The sequence below is a fragment of the Hydra viridissima genome, unplaced genomic scaffold (genome assembly GCF_058129835.1).
Source record: "Hydra viridissima isolate aposymbiotic clone 2 unplaced genomic scaffold, HvirCarnegie_v1 scaffold_13, whole genome shotgun sequence".
NCBI lineage: Eukaryota > Metazoa > Cnidaria > Hydrozoa > Anthoathecata > Hydridae > Hydra > Hydra viridissima.
Genome location: NW_028324312.1, coordinates 3,884,378 through 3,912,233, shown reverse-complemented (window position 1 = coordinate 3,912,233; position 27,856 = coordinate 3,884,378). Strand labels below are relative to the sequence as shown.

At 29.5% G+C, this 27,856-nt stretch overlaps 3 protein-coding genes across 8 annotated transcripts; 2 read left to right on the top strand and 1 right to left on the bottom strand.

Moving 5' to 3' along the window:
• The first annotated feature begins 1,386 nt into the window (after positions 1–1,386).
• Positions 1,387–25,486, top strand: LOC145194933 (EF-hand calcium-binding domain-containing protein 7-like). Of its 6 annotated transcripts, none has more exons than XM_090069929.1 (14): positions 1,436–1,608; positions 15,361–15,426; positions 16,204–16,261; positions 16,888–17,033; positions 17,413–17,499; positions 17,946–18,194; positions 18,514–18,649; positions 22,585–22,688; positions 23,127–23,278; positions 24,125–24,258; positions 24,530–24,681; positions 24,781–24,987; positions 25,064–25,171; positions 25,252–25,486. In XM_090069929.1, exons 5-14 carry the CDS (start codon positions 17,425–17,427, stop codon positions 25,324–25,326), a joined length of 1,392 nt encoding a protein of 463 aa, XP_089926055.1. In that variant the 5' UTR covers positions 1,436–1,608; positions 15,361–15,426; positions 16,204–16,261; positions 16,888–17,033; positions 17,413–17,424; the 3' UTR covers positions 25,327–25,486. The 6 variants fall into 6 exon arrangements, with proteins under 6 accessions (XP_089926053.1, XP_089926052.1, XP_089926055.1 ...); XM_090069930.1 differs by lacking the exon at positions 15,361–15,426 and adding an exon at positions 16,354–16,415 and having other exon boundaries at positions 1,506–1,608; XM_090069926.1 differs by lacking the exon at positions 16,204–16,261 and having other exon boundaries at positions 1,389–1,608.
• LOC149880111 (uncharacterized) lies at positions 4,573–6,494 on the bottom strand. Its single transcript, XM_090069933.1, has one exon. It carries the CDS (start codon positions 6,045–6,047, stop codon positions 5,085–5,087), a length of 963 nt encoding a protein of 320 aa, XP_089926059.1. The 5' UTR covers positions 6,048–6,494; the 3' UTR covers positions 4,573–5,084.
• Positions 25,487–25,582: 96 nt separating the features above from the next.
• LOC145194934 (isochorismatase domain-containing protein 2-like) lies at positions 25,583–27,655 on the top strand. The gene has a single exon (XM_080072680.2). It carries the CDS (start codon positions 26,980–26,982, stop codon positions 27,577–27,579), a length of 600 nt encoding a protein of 199 aa, XP_079928806.2. The 5' UTR covers positions 25,583–26,979; the 3' UTR covers positions 27,580–27,655.
• Positions 27,656–27,856: the final 201 nt, after the last annotated feature.

The following is a 27,856-nucleotide window of genomic DNA, read 5'->3' as shown; positions in this document are numbered from 1 at the left end:
TGTATGTATCTATGTATGTATCTATGTATGTATCTATGTATATAATGTATGATTTAAAATGCTAATTTGTTACTTTTTAGATTAGATATATTAATGTATAATATATAGATAAAAATGATCCTAAATGGGATCAATAAAAGAAGAGTTATTGAGATGTCATCATTTGGGATGACTCATGTGGAAAAAATACCATTACTGATTTTCTGAAGAAGTCTAAAGATGGAGGAGAAATAGCCTGTTGATCTGGATTAGGAAGAAAGAGGAAAGCTACAGAAAAAAAAAAAAAAAAGAAAAGATAAATGTATTTTTTAAATTGCCACATTTCTGTAGATAGAATAAAAGTAGAAACTGATATTACCATCATCTCTGAAAAAAATTATAAGTTGTTATTTACATGAATGCAAAAATTTAGATTCTCATTGGGCTGTCAGGGAGCCTCTTCTATCAAAGGTCAACATTGCATGTAGGCTTCAATCGTGCAGTGCACATTAAGACTGAACTATTGCCTAATGGAGACAAGTTGTTTGGTCAGATTAGTCTCCTTTTGGCTTTAGATGTGTTTAAAGATTAGTTAGGAAGCATAGTAATGGAAAGTATCATCTTGATTGTATTAGAGCCACTTTTAAACATCAAAAGAAGATAAGCATATGGGGATGCTTTGCTGCACATGCTACGGGAAGGATTCACAATTTAATTGCTCTACAAATTAAAACCAGTTCCATGGTATTCTTGTTCATCACGTAAAGCTGTATGGAATTATTTCTTGATGGTGACTACCTATTCAACAAGATGATGATTCTAAGCACACTGAAAAATGTAACAAAGCATATATTGAAAAAAATGCTTCTTAACCTAAATTGAATTGAAAATTTAAGGTTAATACTCATACAAGGCTTCTTGACATACAAGGTGACATAGTATCTCAGAGAATTTAAGCAGTCCTTGCTACAATAGCTGCTATAAAATACCATTTTAAGAAAATTTGTTCCAAAGAAAATTTCTCAAATATAATATAACAACTCTGCCAAAAATAATTTTGTACCATATATATTTTTAACTGTACAACATACTTTTATCTTTGTCAAAGCAAAATTGCCTTGCAAAATTTGTTTTTTAATACTTTAATATTAAATTTCTTCAAAAAACAGCATAATGGTTTTTTTTCTTTTATAGTATACACATAATTATTTTAATTAATACTTGTATATAAACATGATTTTTATATATTTATACTTTAAATAAAATCATTCAATTAATGTTTTTGTAAAAAAACTACTTAAAAGTTTTTGCCTGTCCTTATGATATATATATATATATATATATATATATATATATATATATATATATATATATATATATATATAATATCATGTATCATAAGGACATTTTATTAGCCAAATGAAATGCATGTATTAATGATGTATAAACATTAACTAGAGTTTTTAGAAATGAAAACTACTTTTAAAAAATCTCAGTCATCTACAAGTGCTTTTCAAAATGTATCAAAAAATGAAGATGAAGCTCTTCGCAGTGAGTGTGAAGCAATTTTCCTAACTATTTTTAAAAGTACTTCAGAAGATATAACAACTACAGAAGACCTAATATTATGTAAGTTAGTTAAATTAAAGACTTAGTTATTTTCTTAGTATTTCATAAAATGGTTTAGTATGTCTTATATATATATATATATATATATATATATATATATATATATATATATATATATATATATATATATATATATATATATATATATATATATATACATATGTATGTATATATGTATGTATGTATGTATGTATGTATGTATGTATGTATGTATGTATGTATGTATGTATGTATGTATGTATGTATGTATGTATGTATGTATGTATGTATGTATGTATGTATATATGGCTCAAAACTTTCCGGTCAGATATAATTAGTAATAACTTGAGAAATACTTAATGAATTAATTCCAAATTTTTTTTATAATGAAGTTTATTGTATCATTTAAAATTTTTAATCAGTTTGTATGGATTTCAAAGGATGCTTAGAAAGTAATTGAACGTTTTTGAGAGAAGGTGCCATCATGGCCTTCATCTTGCTTTCAGTGACCTTTTTTGATGGTGCTAACCAAAAAATGGGAAGTATAAAAAATGGGAAGTCTATGTATAAAAAATGGGAAATATAAAAAATGGGAAGTCTATGTTGTACGAGTGAGGAATGGAGTACTCTTAAGGCTACAAAAGCAAATTGCTTGCCACACAAGAATCTTTGGATCAAACGTTTCTGTCTAAATATATTTAAGTTTGTTGCTAGCATAGACACCTCTTGAGTAATAATAATATTGATGGCTGGGCAACTGTGAGAAATCCTTTTTGTAATACATTACATCATTCTCAATAATGCTTGAATTTTCTCAGTTGAAAAGTTTGATGAGCTTCCTTGTGTGGCAAACTGCTTTTAATTCTCCATCAATCGCTTCAGAATTTTTTTCTGGGTGTAAGCCTTCAAAACCATTGCTCTTGAGTAATTTTCTAACAAGGAAATGACTGGATTCATACTTTTTGGCAAAGTCTCCTTAGGATTGGCATAGATTTCTAGTAATTGACCATATGATTGAATTCACTTTGTTTTTATTAACAAAATCTTTCTTCCTTCCACTGCCTCTTTTTCTTTCAATAGTTTGAGTTTCCTTGTATCTTCTCAATATGTCTCCAATTGAAGATTTAATGACTTGACAATTTTGCAATTTTTGAATGTGAGTTGGATTTTGAAGTAAAATTTCCAAAACTTTTTTCCAGTAATTCAATTGGGTCATTCCATATCAAATCACCTAATGGTCCCCAGGGTACCACCTCAAATTTGCTTCAAATTTTGACCACCCACAGTATTTATGAAAAAATATAAACCTCAAAATTTCAGCTTGATTGGCTGAAACGTTCCAAAGTTATGATTGATTTAATATTGACAAAAATCAGAAAAATTTAAGTATCTGAAGCTTACAGTGGATTCTTTTGATTTTTGACAGAGCATAACTTTGTAAATAAAAAAGGTGATCACCCTAAATTGTGTATGTTAATAATTTTTCACCCAAGTAATCCAATTTTGCAGGTGTTTTTGACTGATTTTAAACAATTTTTGAGTTTTTGTACCTCAAAGTTGCTAATTAAGCAATATTAGACAAAGTTTTGGAAACTTTAATGTGCTACAGTTCAATACCAACAGACAAGCTGTGCCAATTTGTTGTTACTTTTGTGTATTTAGAGTAACCATATGTGGAAAAATTTAAAATTTTGTGTGAAAAGTTATTTTAACACTTGCAGCAGCCTATTAAAGTATCACTTTTTTTAAAAAGTTAGATAAATTACATTCACTTTGTAGGCATAGAAAGTAGCATAGACAGTTAAAATAAATTATGAAACTTTTTACTGGCAAGGTTCTATATATAGACAATCACCAAAAAAGATTCAAAGACCTATACTCTATTTTATGACATAATTTCAGCATTTTGAGTGCAATGCTTTTTTAGTTTAAAAGGATACCTAATAGCGCAAGTTGTATTATGTTTCAAAAAATAAAAATCAAAAATGCTGAAAGTAGAAGTGTATATACACATATGAAACACAAGTACACTAATTTCTTTATCTCTGGTTTACATTACTCAAGATACTGTCATAATCATTATTACCAAGTTTGTAGTTACGAGCATTTCTACCCTTAATGGCTGGAGCATTTATTTGATATATTACTTTGTCAAATGGAACCCAACACTGACTTGATCATGCATCATTAGTCCATTTTAAATTTAATTTGTTTCTATGCATAAGTTTTACACTAACATCTTGGTTTTCATTACAAATCTCAAGCACAAGCCCTATTTACCATTCATCATTGTAAAAATAAGACAGTATCGCTTGAGATTCTCCGTAAAAATAATTTGTCTCCACCTGGTACAAAACTGTGATAGCTTCTTGTGCCTGGGATTGTGCTCATCTCTTCATATTGTTTCTTTAGGTTAAAATAAGGTTCATGGTTATTGATATCATTACTTGAAATGTAAAATATGTTAAAACATTTAATGCTTTTTTCAGCCCATGTAAACAGTTCATTTAGTGTAAGAATCTGGTTTGCATTTGTTGCTCGTAGACTTGCTTTTGCTGCTTCTCTTTTTATAGTTCCTCCTATTCCATCACATGGACTTTTGCCATGGGATGTAGCAAAGAAGTGATGCTCAGCATTTATATTGTGATCTTCAAGATGGTACATTAAGTTTAACAGATATTTGTAATTTTTGCACTGTGACACAGGACCATCACTGAAGTATTTTACTTTATTGACTGTGGGTAGTTTGATTTTGATCATTGGGAGTAACTTTGTGAGAAAACAATGAACTGTTGTTTGGTCATGGCGAAGATGGTCAGAAATTGTACAATAAAAATAGCATTCACATTTAAGTTGATTTTTTTCATCTTTGTAATAAACAGCAAACGGATGTAAGGTAGCTTGATCGGGTTGCCAGTAAAATCCTTGTACAGCATCTTGCACAAGAAAGCTATAGTTCTCTGCAAAATCCATAAAAATAAGACAAGTGCGTTGATCTAATGTTTTTTTTTGCCTCTGATAAGTAGGAGGATTGTGCTTCTTTGATAAAGTGGTGATGACAAAGGTCATACAAAATTTCACTTAGAGTTTCAATAAACTCAATAATGCTTTTTTGGACTGTGACAAGTGCAGTTCAATCAGTTGACACCTATTGTTTGTATGTGATCGTCAAAATCAAAATCATTTTCAAACACATTTTCCAAGTAAGTCTTCAAAATTACTTTACCGGGGCAGTTAGAACATAGATGAAACATGCAGCTTCAACTATCTACATTACAAACACATACTTTCATCAAATCTTTGTAATATATTAAATGGCCCTTAGGTAAAGCAGCGCACATCAACTTAACCTTTTGATGATAAGAACATATGCAAACTGAGTGACTTCCACTACTGTCAACTGTGATGCACCACTTCGGCCTTAGTTCGCAGAACTTGCTGAATCCAACTTTTTGTGTAGGGTATAGCTTTTTAAACTCAAAATAAAGTTCTTTTAATCAAACTAATATTACACCTTTTTGTTTATGAACTTTTAAGTTATTTACATGCACTGAAACAAAGTCTTTTTTTCCTGGACATTGTCTTGTAAACTCCTCAGATTCATAAATTTCAATAACTTTTTGTTTAACAATATCTTCCAATGGCTGTCCTATTTTAGCCTCAGGTTTAGCAAGTATTCCTTTTTCATTTTTCAACTTTCGAGCTTTCTTAGCGAGATGTTCTGAAACTGAAAATGTTTTGCTAGTTTTTTCAATTGACCAACTATCAGGAGTTAGTGTTAGTAGTTGAACTTTTTCTTCCTTCAAACTTTTTTTCATTTTATTTTTTATTGCATCTAACAGTTTGTCTAAATCATTACAGTTAATACATTTATGCCCTTTTTCCGATTCTATATCTTTTGGGTCTATATCCAATGACGATGCTACTAGGTTTGTCATACTTGTTGCAATTTTTTTAGCCTTTTGTCTTCCATATTCTAATTTGTCGCGCCTACTTACATTTTTGAGTGGAGATATTTCCAATAAAGACACACTCTTATTAAGAACTGTCTCATCAAGGTCTGAACAACTAAAATCTTCTTCAGCAGCTTCATCTTGACTAACTTCTGTAATTTTTTCAAGTTTGAATTCATTCAAACAGTTAGTACAAACTTTTTGACCAGGTTTGATCCTAAGTTGATTTGCTATTGATATGTTGACTTTACACAATCCCTTGATAATTTTTTTCTTGTGGACTTTAAATGGATCACAATAGTATTTTTGAAGTGTTTCATATCTAGAAATAAGGGCTTTTTCATGATGAAAACATATCTCCTCATTTGGTTCGAAAGTGTATCCTATCCTTTGAATTAAAACTTCAATACCAGTATCTTTTAGTCTTATTCTTCCTACCATTCTACAATATGACATTTTATCACAATCTTCATTTAAAACTCTTCCCACACAACATTTCTCTGACATTTTACTTATCTAAAAATATTAAAATTGAGGGTTAATTATGTAACATAATCTAAAATAAAACTTTTTTATATTTTTCCAGTAATCAAATCAGTAAAAATGAACTCTCAAGTACAAATGTGATTAAAACTGTCTAAAATGCAACCAATAAACTATTTATACATATAACTATTTCTGCATACACAAAACTTTTTTAGTTTTTGGTTCTTGCAATATTAAAAACTAAAATATAAAAAATCCAAAAAATACTCTGCAGATTTAGATTTTACTACAAACTCTTGAAGCAATTGAAGTATTTTACACTCAAATTATAACCATGTGTAAATTATATCATTATAATTATATTATATGCATAAAATTAAACAAATATATACAGTGGGTTGCATAAATATAGAATCAGTTGATTTTTAATATGATTTTTTTTATGTTTTTTTAAAATCTAAAGCAAACAAAAAAGTTAATAATTTAAATTGTTTTAAATTTTTTTAACAGTAGTATTATAAACAAAATAAGAAAAAAAATTTCTTCCAAAAAAAATTTTAAGATACTTTTTTATAAGAAATATATACAACTGTTAAAAAAAAAAAAAAAAAAAACAGAGCAAAAATTTAGAGTCAGGGTGCATTTTAGTATTTTTTATGCGCACCACGAACTTTCACACGTGCACGAACACGTCTAGGCATAGATTCAACCAGTCAGATGCATAATTCTCTTGGAAATTCTTTCCAAACCTTTTCTAAGGCCTGCTGTAATTGCGCAACACTGGCTATGCTCTCATTGACCAATCTCTTGTCTATCCAAGCCCAAATGGGATTGAGATCTGGAGAACGAGCTGGCCAAGGCATGACCGTAATGTTTTTCTGATCAAGCCATTCTTTAACCAAGATTGCAGTGTGAGCCGTTGCGCCATCGTGCTGAAAAATCCATTGTTGTTGTTTTCCATAAAAAGCTCTGGCTGTTGGCAAAAGTTCACTTTCGAGGGTCTCTGTAGTTGTACTGGTTAATTCTGCCGCTATAAATGTTGTATGACCCTGTTCCTTTATGGAAGAATCATTCCCATATTCTGACTGATCCTCCTCTGCCTTGTATCCTTGGTACACAAAAACGCTCTTTGAACTTTTCACCAGCCAGCTTCTTGATGAGTAATCTTGACTTACAATTTATCACCTCAAAATTGGATTCGTCGCTGAAAATGACTTTGGCCCAGTCTTCTACAGACCAGTGAAGTCTTTCTCTACACCACTTTAATCTTTTTAGGCGATCTGAGATAGCAAAAGTGGTTTTCGAGCAGCGACTTAGCAATCTAAGCCTTTCTTATTTAGGCATCTTCGTACAGTCCACCTACTAACACTAACGTTACCAGGCGTATTTGTAAACCCTTCAGCAAGTTCGCGGTAAGAAATTTTAGGGTCTTGTTTAAACTTTCGATAGAGATAACTTTGGTCTCTTGAAGTTACCTTTAAAGGCCTACCAAGCCTTGGTAAATATTTGACATCATTATGTAAGTCGTGGTTTTTCAACGTTGTTTGTAATCATTTAAGCAAAACATTGCACATTCGAGCTATTTCTCATTGGCTTTTTTTTTATCTTTTAGCAGACCTACAATTTGCCATCGTACGTTGTCTGAAACAGCTTTTCTGCCCATTTTTGTCTTTTTACTTTACCAAATAATTGCCAATGTGAAAAACTCAAGATATAAAGATGATAACTTAATTTTATTTTCGCAAGAACGTTTATATAATTTGAAAGAAATCAGTTACCAAATTTTAGATCGCTCGGATACCATTTCGTTAAGATATTTCAACTTAAGTCGTTAAATTTTAGTTGACTCTATATTTTTGCTACATTAGAAATACAGTTATGTTCTAATTGAATTAATAATTACTCAAGACTGGTTAACCTAATGAGTTCGAATTATATACCATTTGATAGAGAATCAATTAATTAACACATGTAATACGCTTTTAATCATATAAGTTTGTTGGTTTCAAAGATAATTTTTAAAAAAACAAAAATTTCGCATAAAAAAACTAGTGACTCTATATTTATGCAACCCACTGTATTATAAAATCATATCAAGGAAGTTAAGTTAAGACACTGATAATGTTATTTTAGGGAAAACTGATTATATTTATTCAGGGAAAAATCAAAATTATACACCTAAGTCATAGGGCTACAATCATGTCATAAAATAGAGTATAGGTCTTTAAATTTTTTTTGGTGTCTATATTTGGAACCTTGCCAGTAAAAAGTTTCATAATTTATTTTAACTGTCTACACTACCTTCTATGCCTACAAAGTGAATGTAATTTATCATATTTTTTAAAAAAAGTGATATTTTAACAGGCTGCTGCAACTGTTCAAATAAATTTCAACACATAATTTTAAGTTTTTCCGCAAGTGGTTACTCTAAGTACACAAAAGTAAAAAAAAATTGGCACAGCTTGTCTGTTGGTATTGAACTGTAGCACATTAAAGTTTCCAAAACTTTGTCTAATATTGAGTTAATTAGCAACTTTGAGGAACAAGAACTCAAAAATTGTTTAAAGCCAGTCCAAAACACCTGCAAAAATAGATAATTTGGGTAAAAAACTATTGCCATAAAAAAATCCAGGTGTTCATCTATTTTATTTAAAAAGTTATAATCTGACAAAAATCAAAAAAATCTACTGTAAGCTCCAGATACTCAAATTTTGCTGATTTTGGTCTATATTGATTCAATTATAACTTTTGAATGGTTTGGTGAATCAAGCTGAAATTTTCAGGATTGTGTTTTTTCCACAAAGCTGTGGGTGGTCAAAGTTTGAAGTAAATTGGAGGTGGTACCCTGGGACACTTTTGAAAAACTAGGTGATTTCATATGGAAAAACCCAATTGTTTATTCATCTTGGACTGATAAACTGATAGTATTAGTAAGACACCAATACAATTAAATATGTATATAGACATCATTTAAAAAAAAATTTGGAATAAATTTAATAATTATTTCTCTAGTTATTGCTAATTATATCCAATTGGTAAGTTTTGAGCCCAATCAATATATACATATATATATATATATATATATATATATATATATATATATATATATATATATATATATATATATATTGTGTGTGTGTTAGGGTAGGTCAATTTTACCCCGGCCCATTGCATAATGTTGCAGTAATTGGAGGTAGTTGAAATTAGATACCTCATTAAGTTTCAGCGATTTTGGATGAAAAATGGTTTACAGATTTAATTTTAAAGATTATTGTGATTGTACGAAAAATGCTATAAAGAGCGCGATAAGCGGAAATTAAAATTTTCAATTGTGAGAATATGTTAAAAAGTTTTCTAAACACCTTTTTTATAATTTATGATTCTAAATTTATAAAAAGCTGTTTATCTAATTTCTTAATTTTTCGAATTTGTTCAAAAATATCATCATATGAATGGGAATAATATCCTTTTGACATATATGCTTGATGCATCTTTCTGCTAAGCAATTTTGTCAAGATGCAGCTATGTCAATTCTCAAACCCATAAACGTAATGGGATGCTTCCGATACTAGTTTAACAGTTCGCTCTACACTCAGGGAGTGGGATGGGAAGTCAGGAATATCTGGCTTAACAGAATTGTCTATGAAGTATTGAATTTCTTGAATTTGAAAATGTTGCGTAGTAGGAGGTTCCGTAATGTCTGAAGCAGTGAGGTCTATCAACTCATACCAGTGATTGGCATTAAAATTTATTACAGGAATTTTTTTCAATTTATTTTGAAAACTGGTCAAGTTCATTCTGTAAATATAAAATTGTGATTAATACTGCATTATCATTGTGTTTAAAAGAATAGTAAGATAATTTTTTTTAGTTTTAGTTATCATGGCATAGAGAATGTTTTCAGGTCTTAGGCAGAATGCATTATTTTTAATGTTCTGCTTCACAATATGTATCACATCATTAAATGGGAAAATATTTAGTCAAATGATAGCCGAAAGAAGGCGAGGAGAATTGTGCAACTTGGATGATGTCCTTATTTCAAACCATGCTGGAGGATAAACTTGAACAATAAAATAGACTAGTTTTTTTAAAGACTGGTTTGGTTGATTGTCTCTTGTATATAAACAGAGAATGCGAATAGCTAGAGTTAACCACCTTGCATGGTTAAGTGGACCAATTTTATAAGAAGCCCATTTATCAGAAACTTTACCAGACCCTACTCCTTTGCAATACTCAAATAAAAATCTTTGATCACTACTAAGGTCTTTCAGTACTTCTTTTGGAATATACCCATCAACTATAGGATTTGTGACAGGTTCAAACAAAACTTGATGTGAATCCTGAATATTTTCAGCACATCTTTTGCCAAGAAGGCCACTAAAGCTTCCTGGTCCAGTTGTTACACCATCTAGTTTTTTAAAAAGAGCTCTTAAAGGAAGTTCATTTTGATGTAGCACGCACCCAATGAGCTGCAGTTTTCATTTTAACAACTCTTCAAGTTTTACCACTAGACCACTTATTGGGCCAGTATTGGTAGCAGTATTATCAAGAAGAGCTGCCTGAATACTTTTAACACTGTTAAATTCTTGTAAAACACTGAACGTCTCTTTTGCAAGTACTAAACCAGTTGTGCCAATCTTTACCTTCACTATCTTTACTTGTGCTTTAGCCCTATCTAATTTGCACTTTTCAATCAAGATGTGATTGGTATCAATATCTTTTCTCAAAATATGTTTAATGTCACGTAGTAAAGCATTTGCAAGAGCTACACTTGAGTTTGACAAACACTCATTTCTGACTAATTCCATAGCAAACCTTGAAAGCTTAATTAAGTTGTAGTCTCCAGGAAATTTCTTTATTGGTTGCCATTCAGCTTCTTCCTGAAAGAAATTGCAGCATACAAAATTTGCGTGTACTTAAAATATATCAATAAAGTTACAATAAGTTTACCCCAGTTTCAGTTGAACAGCTAGCTTCTTCAGATGACATTGTTTGTTGTATGAGAGATTCTGCTTTATCAACTACCCTTTGAGATAGTTGTTGTCGCTCATTATCAATCCTCTTGTTTCTTTTGAAAGCTTATCAACTGAAGAAAGTTGATAAGCTCCTTTTGGACTAGTTTTCTGCCTCTGATCTCGAAGACAAACTCTATCTTCAAGAGGTACTTTTATGTTTTGAGGGCAAATACATATAATATGTTCTTCTGAGCAATTCACTTTATTGTATGATACTTTTCTATCACTGCAAGGTAGGATATCCAATTAGCAAGAACAAGCAGAAATATCGAAAATCTTATCCAAATTTGCATCAAGATTTCGTTTGGTACTTGCTCTACCATGCTTGCGATTAATGTTTTTCACTAGAATGAGAAGACCCTTTACCTTTCTAGCAATAGATTTGTCAGTTATTAGAGGTAGATTAGGATTCACTGCAGCCCTAATTAATTTTAAATTATTTTTAATTTGCTCAGTAATTTCTATGATATCTGCAGTTGGCTTTACATGAATAAGATCGTAGTAGTATTGAATAACCTGTCTGTAAGTACTTGGCTCTGTCATTAATAATTCACATGGACCACCACCATACTTCTTTCCACTTGTTTTTCGTGTAATAGGTGTAACTGTAATTTTCAGCATTTTTTTATTGTTGATAATATTTGTTATTCTTGTTGAAGTTTTTGTTTACTATTTTATATTTATCTGTTTATTCATTTAACAATCGCCAGATGTGATAAATTTGATTGGCTGCTGTAACTTAAACACTTTTATTGGTTGCATTATATATTCAAAACGAGAAATTTTGAAACGAGATACTTGTTTGGAATTAAAAAGCCATTTTTAATACAGTATTCCTGAAATTTGGTGGAGTTGTTGCTATACCCTAGTTACAGTAACTGCAACATTACTCAATTTGATATTTGAAAAAAATGGTAAAATCGACCTACCCTAATATATATATATATATATATATATATATATATATATATATATATATATATATTACTTTTTATGATATCATCAATAAAGTTGTATAAATGTAAATATACAGTGAGTCCAAAAATTATTGGCCCACCCTTGCATAACTACTTTATATTTGTTGTCATATAAGAATCATAGGAGAAAATTACTCAATGTTAGTATAATTGTGTTTTCTGTTATCATTTATATATATAATAAGTTTCAGCTTTTCAATTACCTTTTTTTTCTTGTTTTATTGACAAAACAGTATAAGTTTGTTTAAATATTACATACAAAGTTATTTTCCCAGAGAAAAGGAAAGAAAAGAATTCTCTTGAAAAGTTATAGAACTTTCATGATTCATGATTTTTTCAGAATATTACAGAAATATGTTGATGCTTCATTTAGAACCACTAATCATAGTATAAATACTCGTGGATTTCTTGACTAGATGACAATTAAATAAAATGGTGCCTAAAAATAAAGACTATATTAATGATCTTCAAACTTTAGTAATTCAGCACCATCAGAATGGTGATTCTCAATGGGATATTGCTGCTAAGACATTACTTCCTCCAGAGACAGTATGTTATATAATAAAGAAATATACACAGACAAAATGTGTTAATAGTTAATTCGGATGTGGTTAAAAAAGAAAAATGATTGAAACATTAGATTGATTGATGGTATGCAGAGTTTGATTGATATAAATCTGCCTATGCTGTGAAGATTGAGGTTGAAACTGAATTAAGAATATCATTACACACCAATACCATTTGAAACAGGCTTCATGAAGCAGGGCTTTTTGGTCGTGTAGCACGAAAGAAATCATTAGTCAACAAGTTCAATTAAGGTAAATGTTTGAAGTACACCAAAATAATGTTGAACAAGCTGATTGTATTTTGGAAAACTGTCATTTGGTTCGATAAATTGAAATTTAATCTGTTTGGGTCTGATGGAAAACCCAAGGAAGAATGTTACAGTTTGGGGTTGTTTCATGCAAAATAGAATTGACAAATTATATATTTTGGACCGTAAAATGGATCAATTTTATTATTATTATATCCTAGAGCAGTATTTGTTATCATCAATCCAAAAATTTAATTTTGGACAGGAATTTTTTTTGTCCATGACAGTGATCCTAAACATACATCAGGTCTTGTCAAAGATTGGCTCAAGCAAAACAATATTCAAGCATTAGCTTGGTCTTCGTTCTCGCCCGATCTCAATCCCATAGAACATCTATGGGATGAGATCAAATGGAGAATGAAGAAACACAAGCTGAAAAATATCCATGAGCTTGGGGACCTCTTGAAGAATGAATAGAATAACATCGAGTTGTCTTTTCTTCAGAAACTTGTCAATTCCGTACCAAATAGGTTACAAGAACGCATTAAAAGCAAAGATTATCCAACTGATACTAGATTTGATGAAATACCTGTTTCGCGATGGACAAAAAAATTTTTTCTTTCCTTTGCACCAATAATTTTTGACATCTATCAAACCTGTGAACAATTGATTTCATTTTGGCGTGTGTGCCTTAACATTTAGCTAGCAGAAGGGATGCATGATAGATGTCAATAATCATTTTCTGAAAGTCTTTTTCTCTAAAAAGAAAATTTTTTTATTTAATTATTATTTGACATTTTTAGTGGTTATTATTTATCTTATTTCTAGCCTTAGCATCTTTATGATAAGGCTACAATATTAACCTAATGTTGATAATGTAACCTATACCTAAAAAAGGTAACATGCTAAACCTATTTGAGGAAATATGATTCACATATCAAAATCAGAAAAAGAAATGAATATATGCAATTACAATTGTCAATACTAAGTATGAAAAATCTATTTTGAGTTAAAAGAGTTTATATTATTTATTATTGGGTTGGGGAATAAGTTTGTAGTGTTTTCATCAAAGACTTTTATTCAAACAAAAATGAATATTTATAACAATATATTAATCAATTATGTATTTGCCATTACTGTTTATGACCTCCTCCCACCTTTCAACCAATTTAATGATGCTGTTGCCAAAAACTGTCCGGTCTGTTATCAAAGAAGTTATTGATTCAGTTTTTAAGATCCTCTTCATTGTTGAAGGTAATGCCTCTCATATGGTTCAACAAGGAGCAGAAAAGATAATAATCTGTGGGTCCAAAGAATATGGTGGATACTGAAGGACCTCCCATTCAAGCTCTTGGAGTGTGACTTTGATGACTTGTGCAACATGGGGCCTGGCATTGTTGTGAAAGAGTATGGTTTGACCTTGTTGATGGGGTCTTTTCAGTTGAATAGCCTTTTTCATGCAATATAGCTGAGTTATGTTGTGCTCCTTGTTGACTGAGGCATTCTTTTCAAGCATTTCCCAGTGCAACATCCCCTCCCAGTCCCACCAAATGTAGATCATGTTCTTCTTCACCCATTTCACCCATTCTTTTTTTTGCTTCATATTTAGGTATAGGCACCATTTCTCATTTCCCATGACTATTTGGTACAAAAAGTGCTGTTTATAACCACCTGCTGCTTGATGGCAAGCAAGATGTTAAGAAGCAATTTGAAAGTGATTTTTTTGTTTTTTCGTTAAGCTATGAGGCACCCAGGCTCCCAATTTTTCGAAAAATCCCATTGAATGAAGATGTTTGAGAATTGTTTTATGATTGCAGTTCATTTTTTCAGCCTATTCACAACTTGTTTGGTGACTATACTTTTCAAAAATGCTTTGAGAAGCTCTTTGTCAAATTCAGAAGGTCTTCCACTGTGGGGTGTCACTGACATCAAAATAGGCATTTTTGAACTTTCCAAATTGTTTCCATGCTGTAGACTTATTTATGACACCTCTGTATAGGTTGCAAATGTCCCGGGCTCTATAAGCAGCCTTTTAGTCTCAATGAAAAGCAAAGAAGAGCAGGTGTTGAAAATGTTATTTTTTACCTGGAAATTGCATTTCTAAGCCTTAAAAGTAATAAAAAAGTAAATTAATCAAAAAGATCATTAGCACAGTTTTGTAGAGCAGGAAGAGCTCTATCGAATGAATATTTTACACTTTGTCAAACAGAAAAAAATCGTTGTAAAAGAAAAAAGAATATAAAACCGCTACAAACTTATTTGCCAACCCAATATTTACATTAAAAATTTTTTTACCTAATCTAAATATTTGAAGTTTACAGTTATATAATCTATACATGAGCCTATAATTACATGGTTTATATATGAGAACTGAACACAAAAACCATAAACATGACCAATATGTAAGAACACTAAATGAGACAGCTACAGATTAACACAGAACTTTCCTTAAAATAAAGACTTTTAGGCACTGAAGAAATCACATAAATGCAGAATCAGAAACTGTAAATATTATTCGTTATTTGCAGTGTTACAGTACGGTGGATTTAACCCTACACAAAAAACGATTGAAAAATATTGGAATAAAAAAACTGGTGAGTGTTTAGTGTTTAATAAACTAAAAAATTTTGATATAAAAAAGTTATTTTTTTATATTTATAAAAAAGTCATGAGAATGAAATGGATGTGGTTTGTACCAAGTTTTTTGTTGTTGTATTTTTTTGTTGTTTTATGTCACTGTTATACAAATGCATTATTAAATTGCCAATTTAGTTGAGAACCACATACTTTGAGTTTGCATTTTGTAAGTATGCTAACTTACTTCTCTCTTACAAAATGATGTACAGCAGATTATACTAGCTTGCTGTAATAAATTCCATTAAATCATTTTTCTTGATTTAAATTGTGGGATTTAACAACATTTAAAAATATTTAATGGAAATTGCACAGATCATAATTATAGACCAGTAAATTGCAAATAAAAAAAAGAAGTTCTTTTTTTCGCCCAACCTTTATATCATTAGATAATGATCTACGTTAGTTCTTATTTGGGTAGCATTAAGTACAGCCTAGTAACATATCAGTATGGAGTCCATAAGCTTAATGAGGATAATATCACAAGCTTAATGAGTATAATGAGGGTCTTGTTCTAGGTTTTTGCAATCATATTGTGACTGATGAAGCCTTAAATCATTACGTTGATGCTTTGCCATAAAAAATTAATATTTAAATGTTTGACCAACAGAATATGAAACATACTTTATTCCATCAGTAACTGTATGGACTTGCCACAATCTTTTGATATCAAGTAAAAATAGTGTTTAGCATTCTGTTGATGCAATTCTTATAAAAAACTAATCTTTTTTTGGCAGAGCACTCTCCAAACAATTCTGAAGCACTCATTTGTTGTTTCACAGTTTCAACACCACAGTAGGTTTTGTATTTTTTGTATTTCATACTTTTTGTATTTTGTGTTTTTTGTTTTTCATTTTTTTATATTTTATATTTTTTGTATTTTGTAGTGTATTTCATATTTACTCTTTTGTCATGGATATTGCAAATCAGGCTGCAACTAGATGCTGAGGTTAATCTCTTAAAATTTCTTGTGTTTCTCCTGCCTGATTTATTTCCGTCTTCCCATCCTGCAGTTTGATAATTTACAGTTGAAATAGTTTAAATAAAATAAAGGATACAAAAATTTCTAATTAAAAAAAAAAACCATAACAAATTTATTAGTCACATTATTATGATCTGTGAAATCTCCATTTAACATTTTTAAAATTTATAAAACGGTAAAAAAGATAAAGAAAGCAAAAGTAGTAGTAAAAAAGGTAATGCTAACAACCTTAAAAAATCCATCAATATCCAAGATAATGTAAAGATAAGATAAATCTATCAATTTCTAAGATAATTTTTTAATGCATTTTTTTGCTGGATTAGAAGAGAGCATGTTTGATTATGAAAAAGGAAAAAGATTTTTTTTGGCACTCTTTTTTTTTTTGTTTGCTTTTGTCAAAGTAGTATTATTAATGTCACTTTTTTAACTTTATTTTCAGAGTTATGCACTTTTGATCAGTTTGTAGTAATTGTAAAGCAAGAGCGTAAAATATCTAAAACAGATCTTCTAAAAGCATTTCATGCACTTGACCAAAATAATGATGGCTACTTAAATCATGATGAACTAAGTGAAATTTTGACAAAAGTAAGTGGTTACAAAAAACTTATTTTAGAACTGAGTTTATAAAAAGTTTGATTGTTATTTTAAAAGTAATTACATTATCAAACTTTTTTCATTATAAGAAACACATAAATACTACTATTTTATCCAATAATTAGATTTTTCCTAATAATAATACATCATTCCAGAAGCATGCTGACTTATGTTAACAAGTAATAATCAAATTATATAGAATTATAAAAAAAATTGATATGGTTAGAGCGGTTGTTCTAATTAAATTTAAAAATCTGTTTCAGTTGATTTTTTTTCTTTTGCCATTGAGAACAACATTTCTACACCTTGTAACAAACCATAGAAAAGATTAAGAATAAACTTGTAAAGTGTATTGCATAACTTTTTTCAGAATGGAGAAAGAATGACCAAAGCTGAAATTAATGATTTATTCAAGAATTCAGATTACAATAATGATGGCAAATTAGATTATCAAGAGGTAAAAAACTTTATAAGAAATAAAAAAACATAAAAACATTATAAGAAATCTTTTGCAATTTTTACAAATATTTTATAGTGTGAGTTCAAGAAGTTAGACATATATAACATAGTAGGTCAAGAAGTAGTCTATTTAACATATTAGCTTAAGAAATTAGGTATATATAACATAATAATTAGAATGAGAATAAAATTATTTGTTTTTTATATTTTAAAGTAAGAAATGCATACTGAATGAGAATTTGTTACCTAAAAAAGCAACTTAAAAGCTGATTTCAGCTTTTCAGCTTCAGTTGGTTCATGTTAAATTTAGGAAGACAAACGCTTTTTTTTAAAAGCTTTTGAATAATATTTTGTTTACCTGTTTTGTGTCCTTATTATAAAGTAGCAGATTAAAACAGCTGTGATAATTATTTACTTGCTATAGTTTTTATTACTTATTTAAAGTTTTGCAACATGATGGAAGCTACAATTAAGCTTTGTCAACGATTTCATACAGTTAAGCAAGCTGATAGCCAATCAAAGCCTTTCCTATCAATGCGTTCTCATACTGTGGATAAGCAGCAGACTGTTAATCACAAAGAAGAAATAATGCATAAGTTATCATTACCATTGAAGCTGTCGAAAAAAGAAGACTTGAAAACTGAAGTTAAAAAAGCCTTTAATAAAGTTTCTTCTGAGCCAAATCAACTCAGTGTATGTTTTTCTTTTTGTTATTACCTTTGTTGCTGCTTATTAATTATTGTTGGTAGTTTTAATCATTTATATTGTTCAAATAGATTTTTTTTCTTGCTAAAGCAGAAGTATATTTATTTTGAATACTTTCATAGCATTACAAAAAGTATAAATAAAATCAAAGTGAAAGCAGCCAGATTACTCAGTCCTATGAAGTTTCCTGTTTTACTTGTATTTATTTAAAAAAATTCCTAACTGTAAAAATCCTGTTTGAGTTAAGAAAATAAGTTTTAATTTACAAAAATTATGACCACTGACCTAAATTTAGCTTTATTTTCAGCGCTGGTATTTTCAATCTATGAAAGGTTGTATTTACAAAAATGAAGATGGAAAGATTGAGAGTCAGCAATATTTGCTTCGAGTTTTACAGCCTACTTCTATTTGGGTAACTGTTAAGCCTGCAACTCCAAAACATGGTATAGTTTAATCATTATTAAATTAAATTTCTAAGATTTATCTCATTATATAAATACATGCAAGCAAAGATAAAATCAATCTTAAAGAAGGTTTTTTTAAGTGGATAATTTAACTTGGTATTTATCTAATTTAATTTGAATGTATAAAATATGTACACTCCATATTTAACTTCACAAAAGATATGTGCACTAGGGTGACAAATAAATCCATTGAGAAAAAAAATTTTTTTTTTCTTATGCTCTCAACCTTTTATTTGGTTCCATTTAATGAAAAAATGAAACTGGGAAATTTTGGACACAATTTGTTGATGTTTAGGGGTTGCTCAATCCATTATTTTAATTTTGCAAGGCTGCTCGAACCCACATTTTTCATATTTTATCATTTATCTTTTCTATTTTACTAATTAAGTTGAGAATGCTATCAATACTTTATTATTTGTAAATCTAATGAGTCATGCATAATACTCATAGTTTTTTTTTAGAAAATTAAAAAATTAAAAATAAAATAAGTTGGCTGGCATTTAAAACACCCACTGTAATATTTCATCATCCAGTTAAGTTACTGCATCAGTATTGCACTATTGCTAAAATTATTGCATCATCCTGTAAATACAAAATACATTTTTAAAACACATTAATAAAGAGATATTTTCAAAATTGATTTATTGTAAATGGATACAAGAAGTCAAAATGAACTATGGTGTATTGGTCAAGCTACATCTGTGATCTTGGGGCACAAGTTGCCATCTAAAAGACAAGTCTTAAAATCTTATTTTTTCTTTAAAAATCATAACAATGTAAAAGAAAATGCAGGCCTTGTGGCAGATCAGGTTCTAGACTTTTGGCAAAAAGCTAGAATTCCAACAAAGCAATGTTATCATGTTATAATAGATGTTGAAAAACTTGTTGAGAAATAGAAAAAGCTGAAAAAGAATAAATGCAGAAAAACAGAAACTCAGCAAAGAAATGCGGAAATTTTTTCTCAAGAAATTGAAAAACTATTTGATATTGCTCATGAAGATGCTTTAAAATTAATGACAATAGAAGAAGACAAGACCTTTCTTACACTACAAAGAGAAGGAAGAAAAGGCTATATGAGTTCAGTTGATTGTGAATTATTCAAACAAGAACAGCGTATTTTAGATAGAAAAAAAAGCAAATGAAGAAAGAGAAACAAAAGAGTTAAAAATAAAAAAAGAAAGAATGTGTTCGACAGCCACAGGCCTAGTTTTGACAGAATCAGACTCCTCTCAGGGTACAGATAATGAAGTAGATGACTTTATTCCATCATCAACAAAGAAGCTGAAAAAGAGTAAAAAAACAAAAAAAGAAAGTGATTACTCCAGCATTTTGTTCAGCTCTTGATCGTTTGAAAATCCCCAATCGTTCTGATTCCTTGGTTTTGTCTACAATTTGTCAAGGATTAGGTGCCAATATTGAACATTTTTCTACATCATATAAACCTTTTTGATGTGCACATATTAAAAATTGTAAAGAAGTTGCAAAAAGAATTATTTTAGAGTTCAAACCACAGGTTCCATTAACTGTACATTGGGACGGAAAATTGTTATCTGATTTGACAAGCAGAAATGAAGTGGATTGACTCCCCATATTAGTGACAGGATATGATGCAGAAAAACTGTTTTCAGTCCCAAAACTGGATAGAGGCACTGGTGAACAAATGAGTTACACAACAGAACAAGCTTTAAAAGATTGGAACATTTCATATGACAGATTTGTGCACTCTGTTTTGATACTACTTCAAGCAACACAGGTATAGATTCAGGTACTTGTACCTTGCTGGAAAAATTAATTGGAAAGTCTTTATTACACACAGCCTGTCGACACCATGTTCATGAAGGGATTTTATCCCATGTTTACAAAACTTGTTTTGGAAATCTTCTGGTCCAGAGGTTAAGTTGTTTCAATGATTTCGTGATCAGTGGAGTAAACTTAATTCTGAATCATGGCTCTTAACTGATGCAGAAAGAATTTTTGCAACTGGTGATAATTTTTTTAGGAAAAACTCCTCCAGACCAAAGGGGAATAACTTTTCGTTCTCCTGGTGCCATGCACCAAGCACGATGGATGGCAAAAGCACTGTACTCTATTAAAATCTATTTTTGACATCAATTTTATTTAACAAAAAATGAAGAGAAGAATCTTCTACGATTTTCGATTTTTTCAATATTGATTTACATGGAACATTGGTTTCAGGCTCCCATTTCTTCATCTGCTCCTCACAATGACCTGACACTGATTAGGAAATTGAACAAATTCAAAATATTTGACAAAGAAGTGGCTGAATCTGCCATAAAAGCTATTGCAGGACATTTATGGTATTTAACTGAAGACCTTGTGAGTCTCTCTTTTTTCAGCAATGACCTTGATAAACAAACTAAAGAAAAAATGTTGATTGCTCTTGAAAAGCCAGCCAATAAAACCCAGGTAAAAAGGCTTGAAGGTAAAGGATTATTGGATAAAATTGTAAGCATGAACTTAGATGACTTTGTAACAAAGAGATCAAAATATGTATTTGAATTGCTTGGAATAAATTGGACATTTATGAAGGAAAATTGCCCAGACAAGTGGAGTACAATAACTGAATACCAGGATGCACATAAAATTGTTAATTCTATGAAAGTTGTAAATGACACAGCTGAATGAGCAGTGAAACTTGTTTCAGATTACACAAAAATCTTGACAAAAGATGAAACTCAATTGCAATATATTTTACAAATTGTGGAAGAGCATCGACGTCATATTCCAGGTATGCGAAAGTCTACAATTGTAAATGCATTAATAAAAACAAGTGAACGACCTGAATCAAACATTGATAAAAATCATATAAATAACACTAAACTTGAATAAAATGATTAAAACTTCATAATAATAATAAAAAAAAGTATATTCGTTTTTATTTTACGCTGACCCTTAAATCTGATAATATCAAGCTCATTGAGCAACCCCTAGATATGAAAATGTCCTAAAAATATTTTGCACAGTTTATTTTTTTAGTTAAAAGGAACACAATAAAGGGTTGAGAGTTCAATTTCGAGCACTTTGATTTTTTTTTGTCACCCTAATGTGCACTCCATATTTAACTTCACATAAGATATGTGCACTCCATATTTCATTTCACAAAAGATATGGACAAGGCATGCAAAAAGTGTGTGGGTCAGTTATTTGTGTTTTGAGTGTCCTGTAGAGTAAGCATTACTTTCTATAAATTACCTTCCAGGAATATGAAAGACAATTTTTAGTTTATTTTAATTGTTAGTGTAAGAAGCAACCAAGTTTCATAAACCTTTTTTATGCTAGGAATGAATACATTCATAATGTGCTCATTTTAGAATCCCATTGTAATAAAGGCAGTTAGAATGTCTTTTGATATAAATCTTTTCTATGGCTCAACCAGTAAAGATGTTTTTTTACTTTGTAAGGGTCATAAAAACTACATGCATATTAAGAGTCAAAAAAAACCCTGGAAGGTTTGCACCTGAAAACAGTTTTAAAATTTAGGATTTGCAAAAGTGCAGAAGATATTTAAAGTGTAAGTGAGCAAAAATTAGTATTTACCTTTTGGAGTAAATCTCATTCTGTAAATTAAAGTCAATATCTTAATCTGTCAAAAAAGTTATTAGGTTGAAATGTAAAGTTTGATTACAAGTGAATAGTTTTTTGCATGCTTTGACTGTACTAATAAATTTCATAAAAATAACTTTAAACAAGATGGCAAAATGATGTTATTAACCATCATGCTTCTAAAATTCCTGAACACCCTTCAGTCTAAATAAAGTTTGATTTAAAGAATCTTGCAGAAGGGCAAGTGTATTTTACTTCAAGCTTTTTTTACTACAAAATCAAAGGAGTTTTTGTAATAATTTACATTCTTTAAACTGATATATATATATCATTAGTATTTGTATTCTTAGGAAGTTACAGTGAAATTATCTTGAATACAGATGTGATGTTATTTTTGGTAGAAGAAGGTCCTAAATCTAAAGTTATTGCTTATACAAACTCATTTGTTAATGGGGTTAGTTTAATATTTAGCTTTTCTTACAAGATTTTTCTTTTTCTTACAAGGTTTTTCTTTTTCTTTTTGTTCAAGTTTTAGGAAAAACCTTTCAAAAGTTAATTGCACTAATCAAACCCTCACAATATTTTGTATTTATAAACAAACTGAATTTTTCTAAAAAATGAGCTGTAAACCTTGTAAATAAAAACATATAACTTATCACTATAAAATTTTGTTGAGTTGTTTTGGAACAAATTCTGTTTTTTTATTTCTAGCTTAATGAAATATTTATTTCTATAATAAAAGATTTTTTTTGTACCAAGAAATATTTTATTCTGTTATGTATCAACCATTTTATTCCAGTACTTTTTTCCATCATTCATGCAATAGCATCTCTCAAAGCTTATAGAACTTCCATCCTTTTAACTTTACTGATAGAAAATTTTTTTTATACAGAAACTTTGTTTCCAAGTTGACTTGGGGATAGGTACATACCGAATCTTAAGTTACTCTAGTGGGAACAACTTAATGATAGATAAGTCTACAAGTGGTCAGCTAAGTATCATTAAAGGAAAAGGAGAAGAGATTAGCTTAACTAAACCTTGCAGGTAAAGATTTCTCTAATTATTACTCTGAAGTATTATATATCAAAGTAATTATATACTACTTTTTAAGTGCATGTATAGAAAAATATTTCTACTTTCCTATTCATGCAGTTTTTTGATGTCAGTATGTTATAGCATCAATTTTTCTTTTGTCTGATATGTTATGTTCAATTTTTGCTGTTAAACAAAACTTTAAGCTTAATAAAAATTTGCATTTCTCAATAATTAAATGTCATTTAAATCATTGGGGCACACATGTGATTGCATATCTGACCCATCAAAATTAGAAAATGTACCACTTACAAAATTTATGCTTCAGAAAGCTAGTTATCAGAAATAAAGAAAACTTTAAAAAGTATATATATATATATTTTAATCACAATTATAAAAAACTTCTATTAACAGTATCCAGTCTGCTTAATAAAAATCATGTTTGTCAACACTACATGTCAGTGATATATTTCAAAAATATGTCAATAATATATGCCAACAATACATTCCTTGTTAAATTAAACTTTAATTAAAAGTATTCAGAGAAAGATTTCAGATAAAAATATTTATCATAACATAAACTCCATGAAATTAAACCTCTTTGTGAAAGGTTATTAAAAAGAAATAAGTTAAACTTACATTTGAATTTCAAGTTTAAATATATACCAATTTAAAAAATGTATACCAATTTTTTATTTGAGATAAAGTAATTTGAAATTTTTTTGTTGGAAAATTTTCAGATCAGCTCATCACAAATGAGAAATTGGTATACATATCATTTGTTAAAATTCAGGTAAAAATTAAAGATAAGTTTAGAATGGTTTTTTTGTCAATTTTCTCAAAATTTATTTTTATAAGTGATGCGTTGATGGAAATATTCTACCGATATGACTTGAATGGCAATGGATATTTAAGCCGAGATGAGTTTAATGAATTTCAAATGAGGTCTAGCGGTGAAGCGTGTGATGATGAAGCATGGGATGTACTTAAAGGTAAAATTTTAAAAAAATCAAAACATTTAAAGAAGTGCAAAAAGTATTAAACCAATTTATAAGTACTATTATGTTTCAGTTATATAAAAAAAAATAAAAAAAATGGTTAAAGATTCCTATGGAAAATCTTAATCTACTTTTTTAACATTACTATTAAAATTCATTTATTAAAAGTCATTTATTTTTTTAAGTGATTTACATGATTTACATTTACAAACAACTGTATTATTGTAATATTACTGTTTCTTATTTGATTTTTATTTCTTTGTAGAGACTGTTGAACTTACACCTCAAGATGAAATCACTCCCAATAGTTTTTTAAATTTACATTTAATGGAAGCAAAAGATCCAGATGGTGGGCAAGAAGAACTGTGGCTAACTTTAGAAAGCATGGGCTATTCTAGGAAACTCAATCTTATTAAGGCAGGAAGATATTTGTATAAAACTTGGGTTTGAAATGAAAGTGCTTGATTTTAGTATGAAAGTATTAGTGATTTTTAAAAACTGCTTTATTTCCTACAGGTTTGCCCAATTTATGTTGAAGTTTTTACGAGCAGAGGTAAAAGCGTCCTACTTTCTGCTGGTCTTATTAGTAGTGGAGAAGAAGTCAATACTATAAAAAGTGTTATCAAGTCAGAAGTCCAATCAGTGCCTTTCAAAAATTCCAATGATTTATTATTATTTATCAGCGAATTTCCCAATTGCATTATTGTTGCTGTTGAAAATCAGGTCAGTCTGCATGCTGCTACAACTTTTTATTATTTCTTCTCTTCTTACTTGAAATAAAGTTAATTTAATTTTACAGACCATGAATGTTGTCAAAGTACGACTGGATTGTTCAAAAAGTATTAACCTTAAAAGTAATAGAGAGAGTCTGGATATTGTTGAAAGAATTGGGGTTAAAGAAATGAAAGTAAATTGTTTTTTTTTTTATTCAAAGCTTTTTACTTATCTAAAAAAGATATACTCTCTCTTCTATTTTTTTTTTTATAGGTGATCCACCACCTTACAGTACTTGACTCTACAAAGCCATCACAGTTACATTATGCTGAGTCATTGGCTCGTTGATGAAAATAATAAGCTTTTTAAAAGTTTATATTGGAAAAAGCTGAGACTTTTTTAAAAATGCTTTCTAAATTTTCTGTTTATATTATTTTGTAGAGTTTTACAAATTTTTGCAGAGAAATTTTTTAATGTTTTGAAGAATGTAATATATTAAAAAATAAAATATACAACACTAAATATAATTTATTGAAAAGTTAATAAGTATTTAATCTAAAAAATTGGATTAAACTTTGTATAAATTTGTATACAGATTGCATCACCAAAAATGACATTTTTTTCTGAATTTTTATTTATTTTCAAAATTAGAGAGGGTGGGTAGATGTGTTTTGGCCAAAAATTTTTGGTCTCAGACAGTCAGGTTTACACAGTCTTGTCCTCAAGCCTGTCTTAATTAAAGGTGGCATCTTTTCTCCTAAAGAGGCAATGAGTCCAAAAATTATAACATGTGCAGAATGCTTAGACATTTGAACTGATCTAATTGCATCAGGGACTTTTTTGGCATACTTTTTGGTGATGGAATAGTCAGATTGCCTGTTGTTGACTTGAAGAACTGTGAAATACTTTTTGTCTGAGAACAACAAAATCTTTTTTTCTTTAGCATATAAAGGAGCTTTTTGGGATATTCCAGTCTGAGAGCCTTTAGATGGTAAGTAAGAAAAATTCTTTTAGTTCTCCCAATGACCTGGCTCCAATGTTCTTTTTGACAACTCTTCTCACTGTTGCTTAAGATCAGATCATTTCCCATCCTTCTCATTAACCTAATTGGGTTCCTTTTAATCCAGCTTCTGATTGCATTGACTAGCTTGGGTATGACAATTGAAGAATACCTTCTTGATCCTGTCTTACTTTTAACATGCTCTTTTAACATGCTCTTTAACATGCTCTTATTCTTTCAAACTGCTTTTGATACTATGCTCAGTGATGTTCTAACTTCCTTCATTATCTGTAGAAATGGCATTTGCACAGAGCAAATTAACTCTCTTCATGTTTGGCAACCATTTTTAGAAATAGGGTTATATCAAACAATAAAAGTATTTTTCACAAATTTTTTACAAGTTTTTTATAATTCAGAATAAAAAGTTAGGGAAACTTTTTTAGTATAAAACCTATTTCAAAACTATTGTCATTTTTTGCTGCGCAATCTGAAATTAGTTATTATTGAAATGTTTGGAAAATTACAAATTAAATTACAGAACTAAAAGTTAAGAAAACTATTGATCCTTTGATATTTGTCTAGTTTTGTAATATCAGGAGAGCATTTCAAAAAAGTTGTCTAATATTTGTCAGTGATAATTATCAGTGTGGGAGAATTGTCTTGAATGAACTGAAATCTGTCTCTCATAAAATCAGTGAAATTTCTCAGTAATTAGTTCAGTAAAAAATTTGTATCTAACTTATTTTTGAAATTTACTGATCTTAAAAAAATGTGACTTTAAACTATTGTAATGATAAGAATTTAAGCTGTAAAGTTATTTTATTGTATTATATTGTATTGTAAATTAAAATCATTAAAAATCTGTTATTTATAATTGTGAATAAACTATATACACTGTGAAAATGCTTTAATTAGGTTTTAAATCAACATTATTGATTTAGTTTTTTTTGTTCATGAAGGGCATTTATATAAATGTATTTTTGAATTTAATTTAAAATAGAATGTCTGCACAATTATGTCGTGTTGGTAAACTTTCTTTTGAGAGCACTGCATTTTTGCTCTGTGACATTCAAGAAAAGTTTCGCTCATCAATTCAGTATTTTCCTGAAATATGTGTTGTTGCTCAACGCCTCATTACTGCTGCAAAACTTCTTAACATCCCTGTTGTTGGTACTGAGCAGTATCCTAAAGGGCTAGGGCACATAGTGCAAGAAATAGACACTACTAATGTGAAAGTGTTTGAGAAAACAAAATTCTCAATGTTGATCCCTGAAGTTCATAACTACTTAGTAGAAGTGAGACCAAATTTAAAGTCCGTAGTTTTGTTTGGTATTGAGGCTCATGTTTGTGTTATGCAGACAGCTCTTGATTTGTTGGAGAAAAATTATGAAGTTCATATTGTTGCTGACAGTTCCTCATCTCGTACAATGACAGATAGATTATTTGGATTTGACAGAATTCGACAATCTGGTGGTTTTATTACAACAAGTGAAGCAGTGTTGTTTATGTTACTACAAGATGCAAAACATCCAAAGTTCCGAGAAGTTCAAAAGTTAGTTTTGGAATCTGCTCCATTTCAAGCACTCATACCAAAACTTTAATACAGCCTTTGAAATATTCCAAAAATGAACTTTCTTTTTTTTTTTTTAAAGATTACTTTCTCTAATGTTTTATGCACTTTTTAAAAAAATGTCATTAACTTTTTATTTCAAAATCTGGGAATGTTTTTACTTTTATTGTTGTGTTGGTTTATTTTAATGTCTTTTATAAAATTAATTTTCACACATTAAAAAAGTCTAATTCAATCTAGCTTAATAAGTTAATGGCAGTTCTTACACCAGAAATTTTGTTAAGTTTCTGGTGTTAAAACAACTATTA